Source organism: Sardina pilchardus, chromosome 1 (assembly GCF_963854185.1).
Source record: "Sardina pilchardus chromosome 1, fSarPil1.1, whole genome shotgun sequence".
Taxonomy (NCBI): Eukaryota; Metazoa; Chordata; class Actinopteri; order Clupeiformes; family Clupeidae; genus Sardina; species Sardina pilchardus.
In genome coordinates, this window is record NC_084994.1 from 25,068,380 (window position 1) to 25,092,379 (window position 24,000).

The 24,000-nt window shown below is 44.0% G+C and overlaps 3 protein-coding genes and 1 long non-coding RNA gene across 4 annotated transcripts in view; all 4 read left to right on the plus strand.

Annotated features, from left to right (window-relative positions):
• The window catches only part of LOC134086880 (uncharacterized), a 6,865-nt gene extending 1,755 nt beyond the window's left edge, over positions 1-5,110 (plus strand). The window contains exon 3 of the long non-coding RNA XR_009939776.1: positions 4,994-5,110. This is a non-coding gene — a long non-coding RNA (uncharacterized LOC134086880). The remainder of the gene's footprint in view (positions 1-4,993) is intronic.
• Positions 1-24,000, plus strand: part of LOC134086228 (NACHT, LRR and PYD domains-containing protein 12-like) — a gene marked incomplete in the record, with an annotated part of 983,201 nt that overhangs the window by 739,149 nt on the left and 220,052 nt on the right.
• On the plus strand, positions 5,297-11,294 carry LOC134086318 (NLR family CARD domain-containing protein 3-like). The gene is made up of 8 exons (XM_062540018.1): positions 5,297-7,086; positions 7,532-7,702; positions 8,016-8,105; positions 8,980-9,150; positions 9,282-9,455; positions 9,646-9,819; positions 10,231-10,277; positions 10,735-11,294. Exons 1-8 carry the CDS (start codon positions 5,312-5,314, stop codon positions 11,271-11,273), a joined length of 3,141 nt encoding a protein of 1,046 aa, XP_062396002.1. The 5' UTR covers positions 5,297-5,311; the 3' UTR covers positions 11,274-11,294.
• LOC134086776 (protein NLRC5-like) overlaps positions 14,755-24,000 on the plus strand; it is a 62,998-nt gene continuing 53,752 nt past the window's right edge. The window contains exon 1 of the mRNA XM_062540053.1: positions 14,755-14,824. The gene's annotated coding sequence lies outside the window, so the exon portion shown is untranslated. The remainder of the gene's footprint in view (positions 14,825-24,000) is intronic.

Here is a 24,000-nt window from a genome sequence, read left to right on the forward strand (position 1 = left end):
AATGGATTTCTTCTTCAGTGCGCACTCGCCCTGGAGATGCAAGCCAGCCGTTATCCAACTGAGCGGTCCCAGATAGCATATGTCATCAGTCTGCTTCGAGGCCAAGCACTACAATGGGCAGAGGGTGTCTGGAACCGAGGAGGGGCTACCATTGCGACTCTCGATGATTTCGTTACACATTTCAAAGAAGTATTTGCATTGCCTCAAGGAGATTCCACCATACAACAGAGGCTATATCAACTCCGCCAGGGTAAGAGACCCATTACGGAATATGCACTCCAGTTCCGGACCCTGGCAGCCACCAGTGGTTGGAACGAAACCGCGCTGATCACCACCTTCCGACAGGGACTTGAGCCAACATTGCGCCTGTATCTCTCTGCCTATGATGACTCCATGGGTCTGGAGCGATTTATTCAGATGGCTATCCGGGTTTCCCACCGACGAGAGGGCTGTCTCCAGGAGTTAAACACTGGAGCTGCTGCAGGGATCCTGAAACCCACAAGTAGCGATGAGGCAATGCAGCTCGATGTCGTGACAATGAGACTGACTCCCACTGAACGAAAACGACGCATGACCCAGAACCTGTGTCTCTATTGTGGAGCTGCTGGTCATATCATCGCCCGTTGTCCGGTGAGACCCCAGCTTCCTTCGGTGAGTCTCGTACACTTAACTATGCCTAGTACTACTCCTCTCAGTACTATAGTGACTTTGTGTATACAAGGAATATGTACCACTGTTTCTGCTCTCATAGACTCGGGGTCAGCGGGCAACTTCATCTCAGGGTCCCTACAGCGGCGTCTCCAACTCACCACCTCACCCAACCCAAACTCCTGCTCCGTTCAATCCATCACGGGGAAGCCCCTAGGAAGGGGACTCATAAAGGAGGTGGTGGGTCCCATCGAGCTGCAGGTGGGGCTTTTCCACAAGGAATCCATCTCCTTCCTGGTCTTGGAGGACTCAATGGCTGACCTAATTTTGGGAAGACCCTGGCTAATTCATCATTCTCCAGTTGTGTGTTGGAAAACTGGAGATGTATTATGTTGGAGTTCACACTGCTTCCAGAACTGTCTGACTGATCTACCTCAACGTTTATTCCAGGAGACCACCAAGTACCTTCCCTTGCATGCTACATCTGTGGAGAGCCCACAGGAAAATGTCAGTATTTCCATTCCACCTCAGTACCACCAGTTCCATGACGTATTCTGCCCAGTGAGAGCTTCACAACTACCTCCTCACCGCCCATGGGACTGCGCCATCGACCTTCTGCCAGGTGAGCCAGTGCCCAGAGGTAGAGTGTATCCGTTGTCACTTCCTGAACAGAGGGCCATGGAGGAGTACATAGGAGAAGCCCTCAAACAGGGATATATCCGTTCCTCGACGTCCCCTGCTGCTTCCAGTTTCTTTTTCGTGCCCAAGAAGGATGGAGGGCTTCGTCCATGCATAGACTACCGGGCCCTGAACAAAATAACGGTGAAGTTTCGATACCCCCTTCCCCTCGTCCCAGCAGCCCTAGAACTCCTCAGAGGCGCCAAGACCTTCACGAAGCTGGATTTACGGAGTGCCTATAATTTGATTCGGATCAGAGACGGGGACGAGTGGAAGACGGCGTTTGTGACACCAAGTGGCCATTATGAGTACTTAGTGATGCCCTATGGGCTCGCTAATGCCCCCTCTGTTTTTCAGGGCTACATGAACGAGGTACTCCGAGATTTTCTGAACCGTTTTGTATTAGTGTACATTGATGACATCCTAATTTATTCTAGCTCGGAGAAAGAACATTTTGATCATGTGTCCCAAGTGTTACAGAGGCTCCGGGACCACCAGCTTTTCCTGAAAGCGGAGAAGTGCTCCTTTGGGACCTCAGAGGTTCCATTTCTGGGTTACCACATCGGCCCAGGGGGAGTATGCATGGACGAGGGAAAGGTCAAGGCTGTGCGACAGTGGCCTGCGCCCACCTCCGTCAAGGAGCTACAGCGATTCCTGGGGTTTGCCAATTTTTATAGACGCTTTATTGGTAACTACAGCATGATCACTGCACCACTGACCTCTCTCTTGAAGGGCAAACCCAAGACCCTCAATTGGAGTCCCGGAGCACAGATGGCCTTCCAGGATCTCAAGACAGCGTTCACCTCAGCCCCCGTTCTTCGACACCCAGATCCAGAGAAACCGTTCGTCGTAGAGGTTGATGCCTCTACCACCGGAGTGGGCGCAGTCCTCTCTCAACGGCGGGGGACATCTTCTCACCTCCTACCATGTGCCTTCTATTCCCGGAAGCTCACCCCAGCAGAGCAAAATTATGATATAGGCAACCGGGAACTACTCGCCATCAAGCTGGCTCTGGAGGAGTGGCGCCACTGGTTGGAGGGGGCCGAGTATCCCTTCAAGATCCTGACAGACCACAAAAATCTTGCATACCTGAGAGAAGCAAAGCGGCTTAATCCCAGACAGGCCAGGTGGGCCCTTTTCTTTACCCGATTTAATTTTATAATTTCCTATCGTCCAGGGTCTCGCAATGTCAAGGCTGATGCACTCTCCAGGATCCATGCTGCAGACGACCTTGAGGAAAGTCCCACGTGTATCGTCCCCTCTGAAAGGATCGTGGGAGCCATCCAGTGGGCATTGGATGACGAGATTCAGGACCGGAACCGTTCCCAACCAGCTCCACCAGGGACTCCCATCCACGCCATGTACGTCCCTCCTGACCTGCGCACTCAAGTTATTGAGATGGTACACTGTTCACTAGGCACTGGCCACCCTGGGGCCAACCAAACCCTCTTGTTGCTGCGACAGAAGTATTGGTGGTCCGGTATCAGCCGAGATGTCAGGAGATTTGTTGCAGGCTGTGCAACCTGTGCCGTGACAAAGAGCCCTCGCCGCCTGCCTGCAGGAAAACTCCTCCCGCTGCCCATTCCACGTCGGCCATGGTCACACCTAGGTTTGGACTTCATCACAGACCTCCCTAACTCCCTGGGTAACACTTGTGTTTTAGTTGTGGTTGACAGGTTTTCCAAGTCGTGTAAATTGTTTCCTCTGACAAAGCTTCCTAGTGCTAAGGAGACCGCTGATTTAGTATTTCAGAAGGTGTTCGCTTATTATGGACTGCCGGAGGACATAGTGTCAGACAGAGGACCTCAGTTCACGTCTCATTTTTGGAAAGCTTTCTTCTCTCGTCTAGGTGTGACCGTGAGTCTGACCTCTGGATACCACCCTCAGGCGAATGGGCAGACGGAGAGGAAGGTTCAGGAGATCTCACGCTTCCTGCGGGCCTTCTGCTCACAACACCAGCAAAGCTGGAGCGAGTTCCTGCCCTGGGCCGAGTACGCACAAAATTCCCTGATCCAGCCCACCACGGGCCTCACCCCGTTCCAGTGCGTACTCGGTCATCAACCGCCGCTGTTCCCATGGACAATCGAGCCATCTGACGTCCCGGCAGTGGATGACTGGATTCGGCAGAGTGAGAGGGTCTGGGACAGAGCCTTTTGCCACCTCCAGAGGGCAGTCCGCCGACACCAACGCTATGCTGACCTCCGCCGCTCCACTCCTCCGGACTTCGCCGTGGGACAGAGGGTCTGGCTGTCCACACGTGATATCCGCCTACGACTACCCTCTAAGAAGCTAAGTCCCAGATTCGTTGGTCCCTTTCACATTGTGCAGCAGGTCACTCCTGTCACCTACAGGCTTCAACTGCCTTCAAATTGGAGAATTCACTCTACGTTCCATGTGTCTTTGTTGAAGGCCTATGTTCCTCCTGTTTCCACAGAGTCAGGCTTGGGCGTGGAACCTCCTGTACCGCTCCTGACTGAGGATGGGCCAATCTATGCCGTGAGGGACATCCTGGATTCCCGGCGCCGTAGGGGTCGTCTCGAGTACCTAGTTGACTGGGAAGGCTACAGACCTGAGGATCGTTCCTGGGTGCTCCGAGACGATGTCCTGGACCCGACCTTGCTTCGCGAGTTCCACCAGCGTCGTCCGGATCGTCCAGCTCCGCGAGGTCGGGGACGACCACGGCGCCGGGCACGGCATCTCTCAGGAGCGGCCCCTGGAGGGGGGGGTACTGTCACGCCCTTGCCTGGCTGCTCGGTGACCACGCCCTCGTTTCCTAATGACTCTCCATTTCCTCGTTCTCACTCCCCTGAGTATTAATTAAGCTCACCTGTCCAGACTCCCATTTAAACTCCCTCTCTGCCACAGTTGGTCACCGAGCGTCGTCAACAGTGGCTTCTAGTGACTCTGCTCCTAAGACTCTGTCGTGGTTTTTTGGTGGAAACCTTTTACTGAGATTTCTTGGACTCTGGTGGATACAACGCCCTATTTAAGTTGAGTTTGCTCTGGTTTGGCATCTTTCAGTTGTTACTTTGTCGTTCCTCTGAGCTTTTGGATTTTTGGATATTCTTTTGTAACTTTAAAACTTCTGTGTGGATCTGCCCCTGTCAGCTCTGAGCAAATAAAGCCTGGTCCTTGCTACTAATTCTCTGTTTGCCTTTTCCTCTCCCGAGTGATTCCCTGACAATGTGATGATGTGGGGCTATTTTAATTCCAAAGGCCAAGGGAACTTTATCAGGATGCATAATATCCTGGATCCATGAAATAGCTGGCCTTTAAAAACAAAAATCTGCCTGCCCCTATGTTAACCCTATGTGTTAAATTCCAATAGGGTTACATAGGGGGTCAAATACTTCCTTCCCTTAGCATTTAAGGAAAACATTTATTTATTTACGATACATTCTTCAATCACAAAGAAAATTGGTGTCTTTGGCGGTTTGATTTTATATTCCTGCATTAGCATGGTATCAAATACATGTGCTCCATACTGTATATATGCATACACATACATACTGTACATGCATACGTGTGTGTGTGTGTGTGTGTGTGTGTGTGTGTGTGTGTGTGTGTGTGTGTGTGTGTGTGTGTGTGTGTGTGTGTGTGTGTGTGTGTTTGTACTCTCTGTGTGTTGGTTCAGTGCATTTACCATATGTGTACGCTTTGTCTGCAGTGTTGGGAGGATTCATTTAACTGAGCCTGCTCCAGTCAACAGGGCTGAATTAACAGGTACATACAGTATATGGAAGTCTTCACATATTTATTTCAGAACAATTGTTCCCAAAGGACTGTTATTAAGAACTGGACCCAGGGACCAGATTTTTCATGGCTGCTATTCTTGGCTCAGTGACCAGTTCACTGTGTGCGGTAGCCTACTGATGTCTGTTTCACTATTGTTGTATGTGTGTATGTGTCTATTGTTGTATGTGTGTTTGTGTCTATGTTTGTTTGTTTGTGCCAATCAGACACACATGTCCTGAAGAGAGCACTGATGACCCATAAAGCCAGTATGAAGGGGAGGTTTGAGACCATATGTGAAGGCTTTATAAGGTCAGGGACTCAAACACTCCTGAACAAGATCTACACAGAGCTCTACATCACAGAGGGAGAGAGTGAAGGGGTGAACAGTGAACATGAAGTTTGGCAGGTAGAATCTGCATCCAGACCACAATCTACAGAAGACATTGCAATCAACTGCAATGACATTTTCAAGCCCTTACCTGGACAGAAGAGATACATCCGAAGTGTCATGACCAAGGGTATTGCTGGCATTGGAAAAACAGTCTCAGTGCAGAAGTTCATCCTTGACTGGGCTGAGGAGAGAGCTAACCAGGATGTAGATTTCATGTTTGTGCTTCCATTCCGTGAGCTGAATTTAGTCAGAGATGATCAGTACAGTCTTCACAGGCTCCTGTTTGACTTCCACCCTGAGCTTAGGGAGCTACAGGATGGTGAATACAAAGACTGCCACATTGTGTTCATCTTTGATGGTCTGGATGAGAGTCGACTTCCTCTGAATTTCCAAGAGAACCATGAGTTATCTGATGTGACACAAACATCATCAGTAGACGTGCTGATGACAAGTCTCATTCAGGGAACTCTGCTTCCCTCGGCTCTCATCTGGATAACCTCCCGACCAGCAGCAGCCAGTCAGATCCCTTCTCAATGCATTAGTCAGGTGACAGAAGTACGAGGGTTCAATGACCCACAGAAGGAAGAGTACTTCAGGAAGAGGATCAGTGACCAGAATCAAGCCAACAGAATCATCTCGCACATTAAGGCATCCAGGAGTCTTCACATTATGTGCCACATGCCAGTCTTCTGTTGGATCTCAGCCACTGTCCTTCAGCAGATACTGGAACAAGATGATGGGAAGGAAGCCCCTAAAACTCTGACTGAGATGTTCATACACTTCCTGCTCATCCAGACCACCAGGAAGAACCAGAAGTATCAAGAGGAAAGTGAGACAGATAGACAGAAGCTCCTGGAATCTCATAAGGGTGTCATATTGAAACTGGCGGAGCTTGCTTACAAGCATCTAGAGAATGGCAATCTCATGTTCTATGAGGAAGACCTAAGAGAGTGTGGTATTGATGTCAGTGAAGCTTCAATGTTCTCTGGCATGTGCACTGAGATCTTTAGGGAAGAATGTGTGTTTCACCAGAAGAATGTCTACTGCTTTGTGCATCTGAGCATCCAGGAGTTTCTTGCTGCTCTTCATTTGTTTGCCTCCTACTTGAGTAAGAACATGGAGGTCTTGAAACCATTTCTTAGTAGAAGGTCCAGGTCTTTGCCCAATGTACCCCTAGATGAGCTGCTGAAGAATACAGTGAACAAAGCACTGGAAAGCAAGAATGGACACCTTGATTTGTTTGTTCGTTTCCTTCATGGCATTTGTCTGGAGTCAAATCAGAGACTTTTACTTGGCCTCTTGAGCCACACACACAACAGCCCAGAGAGTGTGAGGAAAACAATCAAGAACCTGAAGTTGATGCAGAGACCAAATATCTCACCCGAGAGGTGGATCAATCTATTCCACTGCTTGGTGGAAATGCACGACTCCTCTGTTCATGATGAAATCCAGGCTTTCCTGAAAGCAGAGAAAGGTGCTGTGAAACAGCTCTCACTGGTTCACTGTTCAGCCTTGGCTCATGTGCTTCTGATGTCTGATGAGGTGCTGGATGAGTTTGACCTGAACAAATACAAAACCTCTCCAGAACGTGCCAAGAGACTGCTTCCAGCCATGAGATGTTGCAGAAAGGCTCTGTGAGTTATTTTTTTACATGAAAAATGTCTGCTGAATTATCGTAAGTGTAGTCCTGTTGTCATAGAGGTAACTTTCTACGTACAACTTTATACTTTACAGGTTGCATGCTACACTGTAGATTTAATGTAGACCTAAAGCTACAGTGCTGTTTTAGGCTACTTACAGGAGTTCAGAGCTCTCTTTGCACAGACTCTGTACGAGTTATGTTTATAGTTTGCTAGCGTTGGTTCACTAGATAGCACCAAGATTCAAAGAATTCAGAACTTGAAGTTAAACTTAAATTGGTGCTTTAAATTATTACTAAGTCGTTCCAGAAGTGTAGCTATCAAATATTTCTTGTAAATTACGGTATTAAATGCAGACATCTACTAAAGTCCTATGAAGACTTTAAGAGCTCTGGGACACATTTTATCGTTTTTTTGTCTTCTCTTCCCTCTCTTATAGACTTTCTGGCTGTAAGCTAACAGAGACGTCCTGTGAGATTGTGGCCTCGGTTCTGCAGTATGCAGACTCCTCCTTAAGAGAGCTGGACCTGAGTCAAAATGACCTGCAGACGTCAGGAGAAAAGCTGCTGTCTGCTCTACAGAGTCCAAACTGCTGTCTGGAGACTCTTAGGTCAGTAATATTGCAAACAGCTGACACACACATGTTGTCAGCAGTAAACTGTGTTAATCATACTAACAATCTAATTTCACAATGTATTATGCTCATTTATAGCCCTTACATTTACATATCCTAAAATACATACCATAATTTTAAGAAAATACAAGTGATGATGAGGCTAAGCAATAATTTATTTTTATGTTTCTTTTGCTTTGTCCTATAACATAACATCTCATAATTTGCTTGTTTTCTTGTAATATAATTTGTCCTATTATTTGTCTTATACTATTTTAAACGGTGTATTCTTACCTCTCACTCTATGCAGACTTGTCGGTTGTAAGCTAACAGAGGACACTGGAGCTCATCTTCTCACTGCCGGACTCGGTAGCCCTAACTGTAAACTGCAGACTTTAAGGTTTGTGCTCGACTTTCTTATGACGTTTGTGTTGGACATGCTCCTCTGTCTTGTACCTCATTGTGGTCCACATCTTACTGGAACTGTGTGCTTGTCTCGGCTGGTAATCAAGCAAGTCAAGGAGAGATCCTGAACTGTGTGATTTCAAGGAGACATGGTTTTCAATTATGCACTCATGCAGCCTCCTGCAGATTGGCTATAGTGTGTTCCAGTGTGTGATTTGAGGAACCCTGGACCTGCAGACTGGCTATAGTGTGTTCCAGTGTGTGATTTGAGGAACCCTTGACCTGCAGACTGGCTATAGTGTGTTCCAGTGTGTGATTTGAGGAACCCTGGACCTGCAGACTGGCTATAGTGTGTTCCAGTGTGTGATTTGAGGAACCCTCCTGCAGATTGGCTATAGTGTGTTCCAGTGTGTGATTTGAGGAACCCTCCTGCAGACTGGCTATAGTGTGTTCCAGTGTGTGATTTGAGGAACCCTGGACCTGCAGACTGGCTATAGTGTGTTCCAGTGTGTGATTTGAGGAACCCTGGACCTGCAGACTGGCTATAGTGTGTTCCAGTGTGTGATTTGAGGAACCCTCCTGCAGATTGGCTATAGTGTGTTCCAGTGTGTGATTTGAGGAACCCTCCTGCAGACTGGCTATAGTGTGTTCCAGTGTGTGATTTGAGGAACCCTGGACCAGTTCTACCAAGGAATGACCCTTGACCTTTCTTTGTATATCATGTTGATTTTGTTCTAATCCTATAATCTGCTTCTTCTCTTGTCCTATAATTTATCCAATTATGTGTCCTGTAACATTTTTAACAGTGTACTATTTGTTTATATTCATGCCATATTTTGTTCTGTCTCTTGCCCTCTCACTCTATGAAGCCTTGCTGGCTCTAAGCTCACAGATAAATCCTGTAAAGTTGCTGCCCCTGCTTTGCAGTCCGCAATCTCCCTAAAGGAACTGGACCTGAGTCACAATGACCTGCACGAGTTTGGATTTCAATGTCTCACTGCAGGACTTAGTAGCCCCAACTGTATGCTGACAAGTTTAAGGTTTGTGTGCACACATATTGTGGCATTGTTGGCTGCCTGTATAAGATTTGGAATTAACTTTGTTAATTAGCTAATTAGCCCTGAAAATGTCCAGTGTTCAAAGACTGACCTTCCACTCTCTTTTGAAACAGGCTCAATCTGTGCCACCTCTCTAGAGCAAGCTGTGAAATGATGGCGTCTGTGCTGCAAAGTGCACCTTCCCATCTGAGAGAACTGGACATGAGTGACAATGACCTGCAGGATGAAGGAGTGGAGCTGCTCTGTGTGGGACTAAGAGATCCACAGTGCAAGTTGGAGACACTGAGGTCAGTAATAAGGAGTGTAATAACATAGTACTTGATCCACTGTAATGCCAGTGTGCCTGTGGAAACGTTTGCACATGATTGATAAATTGTTGGGGATTTTCAGTCATACTGGCTGAATGTGCAAATGGATAGTTTACCTTCAATACAATCTCCTCCATTTATAATTAGGAAAAAACATCTCTTGTTTCAGACTTTCTGGTTGTCTCATCACACACGAGGGCTGTTCTCTCTTGTCCTCTGCCCTCAAATCGAACCCCTCCTACCTGAAACAGCTGGATCTGAGCTACAATCACCCAGGAGACTCGGGTGTCAGAGAGCTCACAGACAGACGGGATGATCCCAACTGTAATCTACAGATTTTGAGGTGAGTGTATCACATCTTCAGCTACCACTCGGTGATCCAGCTGGACAACAGACGGCCCGGATCCTTCTAGAACTGAGGGACTCGTCAGATCCATGCCCCGGTCAGAGCAGGTCGCAAATAGAGGGTGGAGCAGGCTGTTGACCGGGCCATCAGTTTAGGCTGAAACACTGAGATTGTCGGCAGGACACAATCTGGAGGAACTGGGATGGATTTGAGTCTGTGTCGCTTTGGATATACGCACACTAACACAATAAATCCCAGTCACTTTACTTTCACTTCTTTCCTGAGAAATATCCTGCCTGATAAGTTGATATACAGACTCTGATATACAGTACAGAAGTATTCTCTCAGTTCACATACAGTACTCAGTTTTGTGTCAATTCTGTATTTTCTTCTCTTATCCCTCCTAAGGTGTGACCATGGAGGAGAGTGCAGGATTAAACCAGGACTGAGAAAATGTGAGTTGTTTTACTTTTCCTGAAATTCAGGCGATTTTCCACACAAATCTCTGAGGTGCATTTGTCACATTTCTGACTGCTATACTCATGTCATCGTCCTTGACGACGGTACGCCACTTCTGATTGGTGGGCATGCGTCCTGTGAGAGGGGCACAGGAATTCTGATTGCTGAGCCTCATAATCGGTTGAGGGCTGTGCCTCTTGTGCACAAATTACAGAGAAAATTGGAATACTCAACTGAATCAATTTATTGACCCTCAAAAATCATATCGAAAATTGTATTTGCAATATCTGTCAGAAAAATCGCAATGAGATATTTTCCCCGAATTGTGCAGCTCTAGTGTGTGTGTGTGTGTGTGTGTGTGTGTGTGTGTGTGTGTGTGTGCGCGTGTGTGTGTGTGTCCTTTCCTACCCCATGTTCTGATGTTGTCTCCTCTCTCCTCTCTCTTCTCTGCAGATGCCTGTGAGCTCACACTGGACCCAAACACAGCACACAGAATTCTCTCTCTCTCTGAGGGGAACAGAGAGGTGACATATGTGAGGGAGGAGCAGCCATATTCTGACCACCCAGAGAGATTTGACTACTGTTATCAGGTGCTGTGTAGAGAGGGTCTGTCTGGATGCTCCTACTGGGAGGCTGAGTGGAGAGGTGATGGGGCCGAAGTAGCAGTGGCCTATAAGAGCATCCAGAGAAAAGGGAAGGGTGATGACTGTGGGTTTGGACATAATGACAAGTCCTGGAGACTGAGATACTCTGGTAACAGTTACTCTGCCTGGCACAATAATAATAAGATTGCCATACCTGACCCCTCCTCCCACTCCAGCAGAGTAGGAGTGTACCTGGACTGGCCAGCAGGCACTCTGTCCTTCTACAGCGTCTCCTCTGACACACTCACCCACCTGCACACGTTCCACTCCACATTCAGTGAACCCCTCTACCCTGGATTTAGGTTTGGATATTATGACTCCTCAGTGTCCCTGTGCCAGATCACATGACCTCCTAGTCCTGCAGGAGAGGAGAGCTTGTCACTGCTACATCATCTTTCCTCTGTTGTACTCTCTCCATTTGTGTGAGTGTTTCTGAAATACTGACTAAAAGACTGAGAAGCAGGAAAACAGTTTATCAGTGCAGTCCTGATGCAGTCCTGATGCAGGAGAGACGCCCAGCACACATGCATGCCTGTGAAGAACCTTTTTCGACTTTATAAATGTGTGACGAGCTCCTTCATCATCCCATTTCTCTAACCTAAATGCCATATGCAGCTCATTCATCATCCCATTACTCTAACCTCAATGCCATATGCAGCTCCTTCATCATCCCATTTCTCTAACCTCAATGCCATATGCAGCTTCTTCATCATCCCATTTCTCTAACCTCAATGCCATATGCAGCTCCTTCATCATCCCATTTCTGTAACCTCAATGCCATATGCAGCTCAATATCCGGACACCTGTTCCAGTGAAGCTCCATTTCGTAAACGGCCATTCCTTCCATGACATGATGTGTGTTTTTTCTGAACTAAGAAAAGTGTTAGTTAGGCCGTGCCTCTTGTGCACCAGGCATGCTCACCAATCAGTGGTGGCACGAATTAAAGAGAAAATATTGAACTGAATCAATTCATTGACCTTCAAACATCACATTATTCAATCATCACATTATCTGTCAGTTCATTTATTACTCCATTTCCCTAACCTACATGTCATACATACAGTACAGCTCAATATCCTGACACCTGTTTCAGTGGAGCCATATTGGAGCCATATTTGGAACCCTAGCCTTAGCCCACCACCCCGTGTTTAGAGAGTGTGTAGGTGTGCTAGACGGCTGCCATGTCCACATCAAGACCCCCTCTGGACCACAAAGCCAGGATGACCTGAACTGTTGCCCATGCAGCTCTCTGCTCCACAGGCTCATCCTGCACAACTACAACAACAGGAGCATCTGTAGCCCAACCTCCTATGAGCCTTCTGCTCATCACACTTCAACATGTTAAGGCCACACAGCTGACTGCTTGTTGCCATTATGTGCACTTTTCATCACTATTCAACATGTTTTATGCATCTTGGAAGTATAGAATAATAAGCTATGTGCTGTTAGCTGCTCTGACTTTGATTCATTGATCGCATAAATGTGAATGCTGGGGAAAGGTAATATTATGTTCTTTATAAATATGTGAGTTGGGTGGTGAAAAGTGATAATTATTATTCTATAGTCCATGTGCAGAAACTGTGAGCATGCAAGCACGTTGTCATCTTGAGCATTCATACATCTGACTCACAGTTGACATTCATGCTCAGTGTGATCTGGAAACCGTGTCAACCTGGCAAGTGCATTCTAAACAGATCCAGTCTTTTAGACAGACTTTGGCACTGTTGTTCCTATAATGGAACACTAGGTGGTATCAGTACATCATTAAGACTACACATGATGGGAGGAGCAAGGTGAGATTTTATGACCTGTAGAGTGCTTTACAGAAATGGTATCAATGGTATGAGGAAGTGTGCGCACATAATATATTTCACCTTGAGTAAAGCCCAGCACAACATGAGGCAATACAGACTGGGTAACACTACTAGTGGAGCTTATTGACTGACAGCACTACTGCTGTTTAAATCACTCAGGCTGGGGGAGGGATTAATTATATATTTATTTAATTTCACAGAGTGAATGTGACACAGCTTGTCCCGCCTTTACTGGAGAAGTGCTAAAGGTCATTCATAAGCCTTTGGCTCCCTAGGACACGTCTACTTGTGTTGAGGAGATGAAAATTGAGCGGAAGCTTCCGGAGGGCTATGCCAGGCTAATTGAGTTGGTGATGCATTCTTTTTCTCATGGAGAAAGTGATACAGCTTCAAAACCTCACTGACTGTGCGTACTGTAAGGTGACATATCACCACTATCTATGTCTTGGTTCTGTGAGCAGGGGGAAACTTGGGGTTAGGCTACAAAAGGCCATACATGTAGTTATATAATAACTATGATATAAAACTTCTGACAATTCTTATTGTGTACAAAACTATATTGTGTTGGTGCGCTTTAGTTATAAAACAGGTGAGGAGACGACCTTTGGCCTCTGCAGGGAATCATGAGCAGAGTGATCATTAATAATTAACAGAACGACCTTGTACAGACGTCCTGCTTGAGTTCTTCTGAGTCGGGCGCCATCTTAAAGACAATAGTCACTTGAGAGATTAAGAGATCCTCCTGCTTTCTGAAATATGTGAAATACGTGAGAGAGGGGGAAATTGACAAGACTGCAGCCTGAACAGGTAAGGTGTGTTTACTTGATGAGCCACGTGTTATAGGCCATAACAGGCTCATTTTTCATCTGTTGCTGTTTGGTTCATGAGAAGTGTGTAACCCAAAGTCTGTCTGCTTGGACATAGACATCTTGGATTTTATTCTGTCTCCCTATGAGATTTGTCTGAATGTGAGAAAGTCTGAGCTGGAATGGCTTTGTGGGTTTCCAGATAACTAAAATAATAAGGCACTCACTCAAGCACACACACTCACTCACTCACTCACTCACTCACTCACTCACACACACACACACACACACACACACACACACACACACACACACACACATGCGGAGGCATAAAATCATGCATTTTAATAACATCAGCCTCTGGCGAAGTGTCATGGCGATATTAGTTTGCTCTGTTCACTTGTGTCTCTCCAGCAGTGAGCTTAGTTCAAACCTGTTAGGTCAACAACATCAACAACCCTGTCTGTGATGTGCTCCTGTGTTGACTCCGTGTCTAGTGTGTTTCTAAGCACCCTGCTGTCCTCTCCTCTCTGCAGCACTTCAGCCCTCTGCCACAGCAGCACACGGCTATGAACAGAACAGCACCAGCTGAGAAACACAACGTCCACCTCCACTGAGCTCTCACAGATAATGTGTGTGTCAGTAGACTTATAGGGCAAGCTCAGCTGGGCTTTTTAACATTTTCAAACAATAAACAGTGATGTGATTGAAGCCACATCCTCAGTGACTTGGTAAATCGCCATGTCACAGCCACACCTGTGCTATAGGCTACTGTAGTCTGTGGCAAGTCTACTCTGCTGCGTGACACACAGCCCCTGACCCTTTGTGATGATGAGCCTGTTGTTGGACACATCCATTCAAATCTCCATCTCAGAACCTCTGGTTGGCCTGCTACAATATAAGGGCAGTATGGTTCTTGGGGTCTATAATGTGGCCAAAATACTTAGGCTACATAAGCACACACAGGTTCAGGTTTCATGTCCGAGCAGAGCAGAAAAGGTCATTTTCAATCATTGAGCATGTGTTTGTTTGTGTGAGACATTATACAAATAGGGTCAATAATGAATTCAATAACAGATATAACTAGATACCAGATAGATACATGTGCTGCTTGTGTCTTTACCAAAGTGACTCTAACATAAGACCAGCATGGGGGAGGGACTGGAGGTGTGCTATTGGTCATGTGATAAACGCGGAAGAGGTGAAAACGAAAGTAAATATGAGCGACCGAGAAAAAAATACTTGCGTGCCAGACTTTTCCCATCGGTTTTTATGAAGGTAAGTATGCGTAATGTTATTAAATGTATGGTTGTTATCGATGTAACAGGTGGTGAATTATCTTGTTTCCGTGAACTGAAGATTTAAGATTCGTTTAGAGGCTCCAGTCGGAAAACAGAATTTCCACAAATGACGAACGTCGTAGACCGACTTTTACAGTAGGCTAGCCTAGCCTACTTTTTTCTGACTAGGATTTCCTTTGGCGTAGGCTACACGTAGAAAAGTGGTATGAGCAGAGAAAGCTTTATGTTGTCTAAATCCAGATTGTCACCGATTCGAAGCTCAGCAGTTGCTACAAGACTTAGATGACGAAGTAGCCTAAATGTTACGAAAATGTGTTTGTTACTTAGCCTACAACCCGCAACAATACCGGAACAGAGCAGAACAGAACAGAACAGAACTTCACGGAACTTCACAGAACAGAACTTCACTAAATTCACGGAGCGCACTCTAGTGGCAACAAATTTCGACGGCTAACAGAATTTTGGTGGAACAACTGTTCTGGGGTGCGTTTCTAGAAAAGTTAGCAACAGCGTTGTTTAACCACCGTGGTGCGACGCAACTTGCTATCAAACAACGACAGTGTTACACCTGTTTCCAGAAAGCATCGTACCTGTGTCGCAATTCGCTACCTCCGTTGTTCGAACACCGTTGTTCCAACAACGTTGTTGAGGACCCAGCGGCACATTTCATTGGTGGAAAAGGTGTCAACGTATAATACCCCACCCACTAGAAATGCTCCGTCACTGGATGCCTATCACTTGTCTTTTATAGATGCTCCTTTCCTTCCTCGATCCTCGTCCTCACTGAATGTTAGGGCGGCAACAATGGGATAGAGGACCGAGGATCGAGGAGGGATGTTGAGAGGCACCCACTATGTGTCGACGAGTCTAATTTAAACCCAAAGTGATTCATGCTGGCATTATCATTGCTATCAGAAAAAAACGTAAACCTATGCAAGCACATGAAACAGTTTGCTTAAGCTGTCCAATACATGTACTTATTTGTGTGAAATATCTAAAACATATCTGTACAAAATATATATGGCCTAGACTAATTACAAATTATCACAGTACTAAATCGTTGTCTGGTGGTTCAGCTGTTGCATGTCAGTACATTGCGCACGCGGCCCAAGTTCGCATCTTACCTCTCCATGTCACTTTTGAGTAAGAGCAGGCATACCACACACACAACAATAGGTTAGACCCTAAATATATTTAATTGCTTTACATCGAGTGGCCAGGAACACGACATCAGTTTAATAGTTCCACGACATTACTTATTAGGGTTATTTCCACGTTTCACTAGTCAGAAACAAAAGCATGTGTGATGCATACGGGAAAAGAACCTACGATGTTCTGATGATAAGCCACCTGCCTTCACCACTATACTAATGAACGGTGTGCTTGATCCGAGGGTTTGTCAATATCATAACAGTAGCCTACCAAAACGCAAACCAACATGCAAATGAACGCAAGGTAACACACGTAGCAAGAATGAGCCCAACGGTATTTTACTTTATATTAGCCTACAGTATAGCGCAATCATTGAGTCACGAGAAAACAACAATTTAGTGATTTTTGGTTGGGCGCTTGTGATTTTTGGTCAGGCGATCTTGCACTGACGACATCACCAACTGGAACTCCCAAGGTACGACACAGGTGCGACTGCCCAGGGGCAGTAGTTCAAACGACCAAACTTTGCGTCCTTGTTTGCGATTGAGAGTTTGAACTACCTTTTCTAGAAACACCAAATTCAAGAACGACGGAGCGAACTCCCAAGATTGCGACGCAAGTTAGCAAACGACGCTTTCTAGAAACGCACCCCTGTTCGGCTCCTCCTTCAGACATCTATTACAGTTTTTTTCTCAGTCGCTTTGGTGCCTTTCTCATATCACTATTGCACAGCAGTTAGTGCATTTCCCAAAACAATTAAGCAAACTGCAACACCTAGTGGATAATCTGGGTAGACTGAGTACAGTTGGGACAGTTTTTGCTTTCCCCATTACCAACTGAAAGTTTGACTGTAAAAAGCCACTGAAAATAACTGTGCTCTTACATGGTATATCTTTGATCTGTGCACTAAAATAAAACCCAAAGTATATATCCGTAAGTTGTTTAGATTTTTCACAATTAACTCATAAACACAAGGTGGCATTTTGTCTCAACCGTACCCTAATATAATTATATTGAGTACAGTACAGTTGAGACAGTAGCATGGTACAGTTGAGACACCCATTCATGATGCTGGAAGGCTGACTAGCCATTCACTGCAAATGTAGCAAACTTTTTAAAATGTGTAATCTGAGTGTTTCTTTTTATTTTAATCCATTTTTTTTAATCTAAATTGGCATCAGATAGACATAAAGCAGGGACAAATGTTTAAAGATGAAAATATTTTTTTTTTCTTGGTTTTATCATGGCTAATTTTCAAAATATGATGTAATCCTTAAAATCTTCAAGTTATAAGATATATTCATGAATAATACATAGTTTAAATATCAAAAAATGTGCATTTTATTGACATTTGTGTTCTATATTGCCTAAATGGCATCATCATAATATGCACAAATAAGCACCATGCAATCCAATGGGATTTTATCCAGGTACAGTTGAGACAAAGTGTCTCAACTGTACCCTTCTGACCATCTTGCACATTTTTCTAAATAATGCAACAACCTTGCATGAAAGGATGTCATGAAATATGTCAGTTTGTAGAGCACAGAATGACCTTTGCAATGATGTAAGAAAAGTATAACCACTGGGTGAAAAGGGTCTGAATCAGGGGATATTCATCGTGATATATTTCCTGATATGTGGAATATCAGGGAATATATTGGTTGATATGCTCCTGATATTTTTGTCCCATTTCGCATATCCGGAGCATATCAAAACTCCTGAATGGCACTGCGACGACATGCCAGATATCCTGACTTCATATACTCACCAGATATGATCCATGTTTCAAGTATTAGCTACTTATATGACCCAAGATATCTCTGGTATTTGTTGCCATATATCCCCTGATATGTCAAACATGACACTACGCATATACTGCCCAGATACTGCCAGGCAGAGCTAATTTCACAGGCATTTATGTGCATGCCTTTATTAGTTATATATTTAATAGTTTTAATTATTTAAATGAGTTATGCCCTATATGAAATAGTTTTAAATGTGGGATAGGCCTACATCACCAACACTGAGCTTATTGTTACACCCACAGCCATTCAACATTTCAATATTTCATTGATTGTATAAATTATTATTACATTATTATATTAATTTTACATAAACTTAATTACATTATTTACTTTGCACCTGCACCTGCATTATTACACCTACTAAATCCCAGTGACTTAATCTAAACATTTAAATTCATATATGACAGGCAATAAAATTTGTTACATGGTCGTTATTGTATTTATCAAGAAATACTCAAATCAATATGACTTTCTCGTCTGCAGTGGGGGTACTTGGGTAGTGACACTCGCCGCCTGTCAATGACCTGTCTCGAGTGAGAACAAGACTTCTGCTTGACCTCAGTGGTTTCAACAGTCCATGGTCTGGGCGTGAAATGTCCTTTAAAACATGTTGAGTCCTTGTCCGTACTCTTCTGGTATAGTTGTCCTGCAGGGAAGGCAGAGGTGCTCTGATGGGGATCCCTTTGGCAGTAAAGGTCAGGTGTCTGCAAAAAGAGAAACAAAGCATATATTGTACATGAATATAATTAATGTAAACTACTCAGTTTGTGTGACAAATAAAAGCAAACCCACAAGAGCCTAGAAGTCAGGTGCAATAGTTAGGAATAAAGTTGGGGTACACTTAGAAATGTCCGGTGCATTTATTTTGATCAAGGGGACATTTCGAAGTGACCCAACACTTCCGAACAGTAGTATATCTGTGTGCATACTTAGTTGCAACACTGTCTGCAGAAGCTCTTGCCTTCTACCAGCCTCTGGCTCCAGGCTGGGGTTGCTGGAGGGCACCTAAAATAAATAAATAAAAAAACAGCAATTGCCATAAATTATGTTATTGTTGATTAATATCAAAGCATTAAAACAAAAGGTAAGTCAATCAGGTGTACAAACATATATATAGCGTGCGCTATGTCGGGCTGTGAAGGATGGAAGATGATGAATAAATAGGCATAGCCTTAATGAATAAAGAGTAAAGTAAGCCTTGGCTTAATGAAACACTATGGACTGGAGCAGTATATTTGCAACATGTTTTAAATGAATCTGTATGAAAACACGTAGCCTATATTTGCAAAGAGGAGAAGCGATTTAATTTAATTAGGCACAATAAGACGTTACATTTAGTTTACATGCAATGGTGGTTTTGGTTGTCGGTGGCATTATTGCATTTGCATGACAGCGAGCTCCTGCACTGCACGGTCATTTCAAAACATCGCGACGTGAAATGCCACTAAAAGCGGGTTGTGAATAGGTCTTAGTGAGTTAGAAGTCCTCTCGAGTTCTTTTACGCTGTCTTAGACTTAGGAGCTACTTTTAGGCTTAGAATGCTTTGTGAATAACTTTTAGTGAAAAAAATTAGGAGTCATAAAGTTAGGAGTGACACGCCCATTATTTTTAGGAGTTCCTCCCTAAATTCGCCAGTTAGGAGCTACTTTTAGCCCTAAAATTCTTTGTGAATACGGGCCCTGGAGTCGAAATAAGTCATATTTCCACTGATTCTTAAAAACTCAAGATATGATCAAAATTGTTCCTGATATGCTGCATGTCATAAAACATATCCGGACGGCATATCCCCTGATTCAGAGCCTTTTCACCCAGTGAACAGTCAGAGTAATAAGATATTCACTGTGGAAGGAACATGGTTAAGTGAAATTCTCACTATGGTAAAAATACTTTTGCCAATATCTTTGGACAGGAGATATGCACAGTGTCCAAATTTCCCATGATTAAAGAGAACACTAACACACATAGGTGTAGCAAAAATCATAGATCAGGCTTGGTTTGCAGGCAAGATATTTAAGGTGTCTCAACTGTACTCAAAGCACGAAATTTACTCAATATGGATAGTCCATTCCTCAAAAGCAAGTAGGCCTATTCATGTCAATGAAACTGCTAATGTCATCAAAATGAGACGTCTTGACACCATTGTCTATGAACAAGATAGTCAAATGGCTTTGTCATGTTTTCATGATGAGAGTAGCCTATAATCTCTCAGTATTTTCCAATTCCAAAAAAATGGTCACAATAAATCAGGGGTAGGCAACCTATGGCACGGGTGCCACTGCTGGCACGCCGAGGCATAATCACTGGCACGCGCCACCAGCATCAGCAAAAAAAAAAAATCATCCAATCCCTCTTGTCAGTGTTTGGCTCAACATACCTGTGTGAGCAGGTATTTTCGCATATGAAAAGTGTGCTCAGCCCTATCGGCAGCCGTTTGACCACGGACAATTCCGAGTCGTGTTTACAATTAAAAGTGACAAACTACGAACCCCAGATAAAAATTGATGATAGTGGCACACTCTTTGACTAGAAATTTTGAAGTTGGCACTGGATGTCTCAAAGGTTGCCGACCCCTGCAATAAATGATCACAATACCTGAAAATGCTCAAGACGGCACATAGGCCTACAGCCATTTCAAAACTAGCCTACAGTAGCGTAAAGTTATACATTGCAGTAGCCTAGTTAGGGGAGTCTATGTGAGAACAAGACACTGAACTCATGTTTCACATTCATTTTTACTGTATGCTCTTTGCAATTCTACAGCATTGTGAAATAATTATGACCGCCGCTACCGTAGCTAGCGAAGCGGTCATAGGCCTATAGGCTAGTTGTTGTCAAAGTTTTTTTTTTTTTTCGTCATCGATTCTGAATTTTCCGTCAATGATTCCCGAGACACCGTAACACCGGGGCACATGAAACTTGGTGGGCATGTAGCCCCAGTAGACTTCTGCGGAAAAAAAATGTTTCGTCCCTGGGGGTCACTCCACCCCCGCGCTGCCCCCGCCCGAAGCCCAAAAATTGCAGTTTTTCCTACATAACTACCTGAACCGTGGCACCGAGGATGACAAAATGTTTATGGTATGTTGGTCTCAAGAGCTCGCATCAACTTAGCTTATAACCAGTCATTTGTGATTTGCACCCCCATGGTAAAAATTGAAAATGCAATGTAATATTGCTTTAATTGCCCCTATCTTCAGATGAAATGTTATGAACTGCACCAAATTTCATGTGTATGATTAACCTGACACCCTCTGGGAGTATGCCAAGTTTTGTGGAATTTCATCCATGGGGGGCTATAAATAAATAGATTTATCTGTACATTCAGGACTGTATACCCATCGGCCTGTAGATGGTGGTATTAACCCCCTGGAGTCTAAATCTCCCCCTGGGGATTTGAAAAACTGTTCCAAACACACATCTCAATCTCTACTAGTTTTTGTCCTAGAAACATATAAGTGACACCATTTGAAACCTTTAATCAACTAGTTTCCAAATATACAGTGGGTATAGTAAGTATTCACACCCATGCTAAAGTTGACTAAAAAGAGGAATATAAAATCATCCTTTGAGAATTGATTGTAATGTCTTAATTCAAAAAATGAGTAAAAATCAAACCGCTAAGGACACTAATTTTCTTTGTGATTGAAGAATGTATCGTAAATAGATAAATGTTCTTCCTTAAATACAGGTTGCATAAGTAATTGACCCCTATGTTAAATTCCCATAGGAGCAGGAGGATCTTTAAAATGTTTTTATTTTTAAAGGCCAGCTATTTCATGGATCCAGGATATTATGCATCCTGATAAAGTTCCCTTGGCCTTTGAAATTAAAATAGCCCCACATCATCACATACCCTTCACCATAGCTAGAGATTGGCATGGTGCTTTTTCCAGTTAGCCTATTAGCCTGTTTGATGCTCATTGAGCTCAATGCAAATCAAACAGGCTAATAGGCTAACTGGAAAAAGCACCATGCCAATCTCTAGCTATGGTTAAGGGTATGTGATGATGTGGGGCTATTTTAATTTCAAAGGCCAAGGGAACTTTATCAGGATGCATAATATCCTGGATCCATAAAATAGCTGGCCTTTAAAAATAAAAACATATAAAAAATCCTCCTGCTCCTATGGGAATTTAACATAGGGTTCAATTAATTATGCAACCTGTATTTAAGGAAGAACATTTATCTATTTACGATACATTCTTCAATCACAAAGAAAATTAGTGTCCTTAGCGGTTTGATTTTTACTCATTTTTTGAATTAAGGCATTACAATCAATTCTCAAAAGATGATTTTATATTCCTCTTTTTAGTCAACTTTAGCATGGGTGTGAATACTTACTATACCCACTGTATATGTTTTAAAAGAGAATGGTTGCTCTGGGTGCAACAAACATGCAGGAACACACACACATAAATACACACACACAGACGCATACCTACACATACACGCACCAGCACATACAGTACACACATGTACATAAAACATTACACAAACACATGCTCAAACACGCCCACATGCATGCACACTAGGGGTGGCACGGTTCACAAAATCTACGGTTCGGTTCGTATCACGGTTTAGGGTCACGGTTTTTGGTTCGGTGCGGTTCTTGTTGTTATTTTTTCTTTTACTCTTTAACACTCCAGAAACATATTTCAGCACATAGCTTAATCATCCACAATTAGGCTAGAGTATTTAGAGAATAGTTATCATGTAATAATGCACAAACTGAATTTGACTTCACATAAAGCACATTATTGTCTGAGGAAACTTTAAGCTTCAGTTGAGATTTTGATAAAGCAAGAGGGAAAACATTGATGATTTCAACAATCTTTTCATTTATTTGGCAGGGATGGTGCACCAGCACAAAATGTAGGTCGTCCACCCATATTTTTCATTGCATCGCCTTTTTATCGCTCTCCTTTCATATAGTGTGAATGATTTTTTAACAAGATGTAAAGCTTGTCTTTATTTGAAACACACACACATTATGTAGGCCAATTATTTATTCATTTTACTGACATGTCTGATATTCATAACAGCAAACTTTATGCAGATTATAGCCTACTATTCATTATAACTCCACCTCTTAAATTCAGCTGTCTGGCTGAAGCCTCGAAATATTGTAAATAAAGTAGCAGGCTAAGCTCATCATACTCTACTGGTTGGACTGTTCAGTTTCCCCACATGTGTTTTAGTTTCAAGGTAAGCTAATACTTTTTCTCCTTGGGACAGGCCCTTTTAAGCCTTGGAGTTGAAAACATTGGTATTGAGATGGTCAGTCAACTTGAATGCAAGACATTTTATCAAATGTCTGATGCTAACCGTTTTTAACAGCTAATCGTCTTCTGTGCGTCATTGCGTTCACGATTGTGAATGTTCTATTTGGATTAATGTGCATGTGCATGTCCTTTGACCGCGCACGAGAGCGGGCCAAGGAGAATGAGTTTACTTCTACTGTTTGGTAAAGTTGCACGCATAGTCTACAGTTGCGGAAGAACATGCTTCCACCCGAGCAGGGTCAGGTGCATCAGTTTGACCATGCTAGGGATGATCTCTCGCACTTGCCATTTCTAAAACCTTGTGCGCAGCACTCAAAACTCCATACTCCTACTCTCGCACGTAAGGGAAACACGTCGTCACATATGGGAATCAATTGCGCATGCCATAACTAGCCTGAACCGTAGGACCGTACGACGAAAACACACTCCGAACCGTGACATGCGAACCGCACGGTTCGGAGCATTTTTTAAAAACCGTGCCACCCCTAATGCACACATACACCCTTACACACACACACACACACACCTACACACACCTCACACACACACACACACACACACACACACACACACACACACACACACAGAGATGCACAGTGCACACACACACACACACACACACACACACACACACACATATACCTTAATGGTATATGGCACGCCCATTTTGGTTCCTAGGGAAAAAAACAAAAAAATGTTTTGGTTGCAGCTCCAAACCAAAGTGCTGCATTCTGAGACAGTTTTCGTTTTGTTGAAGTGCTCTGAACAGTTCAAATGTTTCGCGAATGGGAATGGAACCTGCTCTCTGACAGTGGACACACACTTGTCAGCGTCCATTAGCTTGAGACGAAATATGGATCCTGTATTTACACGCCAATCTTATGGTGAAGTTAGTTGTTTTTAAAGTAGTATTT

Bases quoted from the DNA above. Each gene is read 5' to 3' on its own strand.
- LOC134086318 (XM_062540018.1), top strand. From the start codon at position 5,312: ATGACCCATAAAGCCAGTATGAAGGGGAGGTTTGAGACCATATGTGAA. The intron at 8,106-8,979 runs GTTTGTGCTCGA...CACTCTATGAAG, and splicing joins TGTAAACTGCAGACTTTAAG to CCTTGCTGGCTCTAAGCTCA. The intron at 10,278-10,734 runs GTGAGTTGTTTT...TCTTCTCTGCAG, and splicing joins TAAACCAGGACTGAGAAAAT to ATGCCTGTGAGCTCACACTG.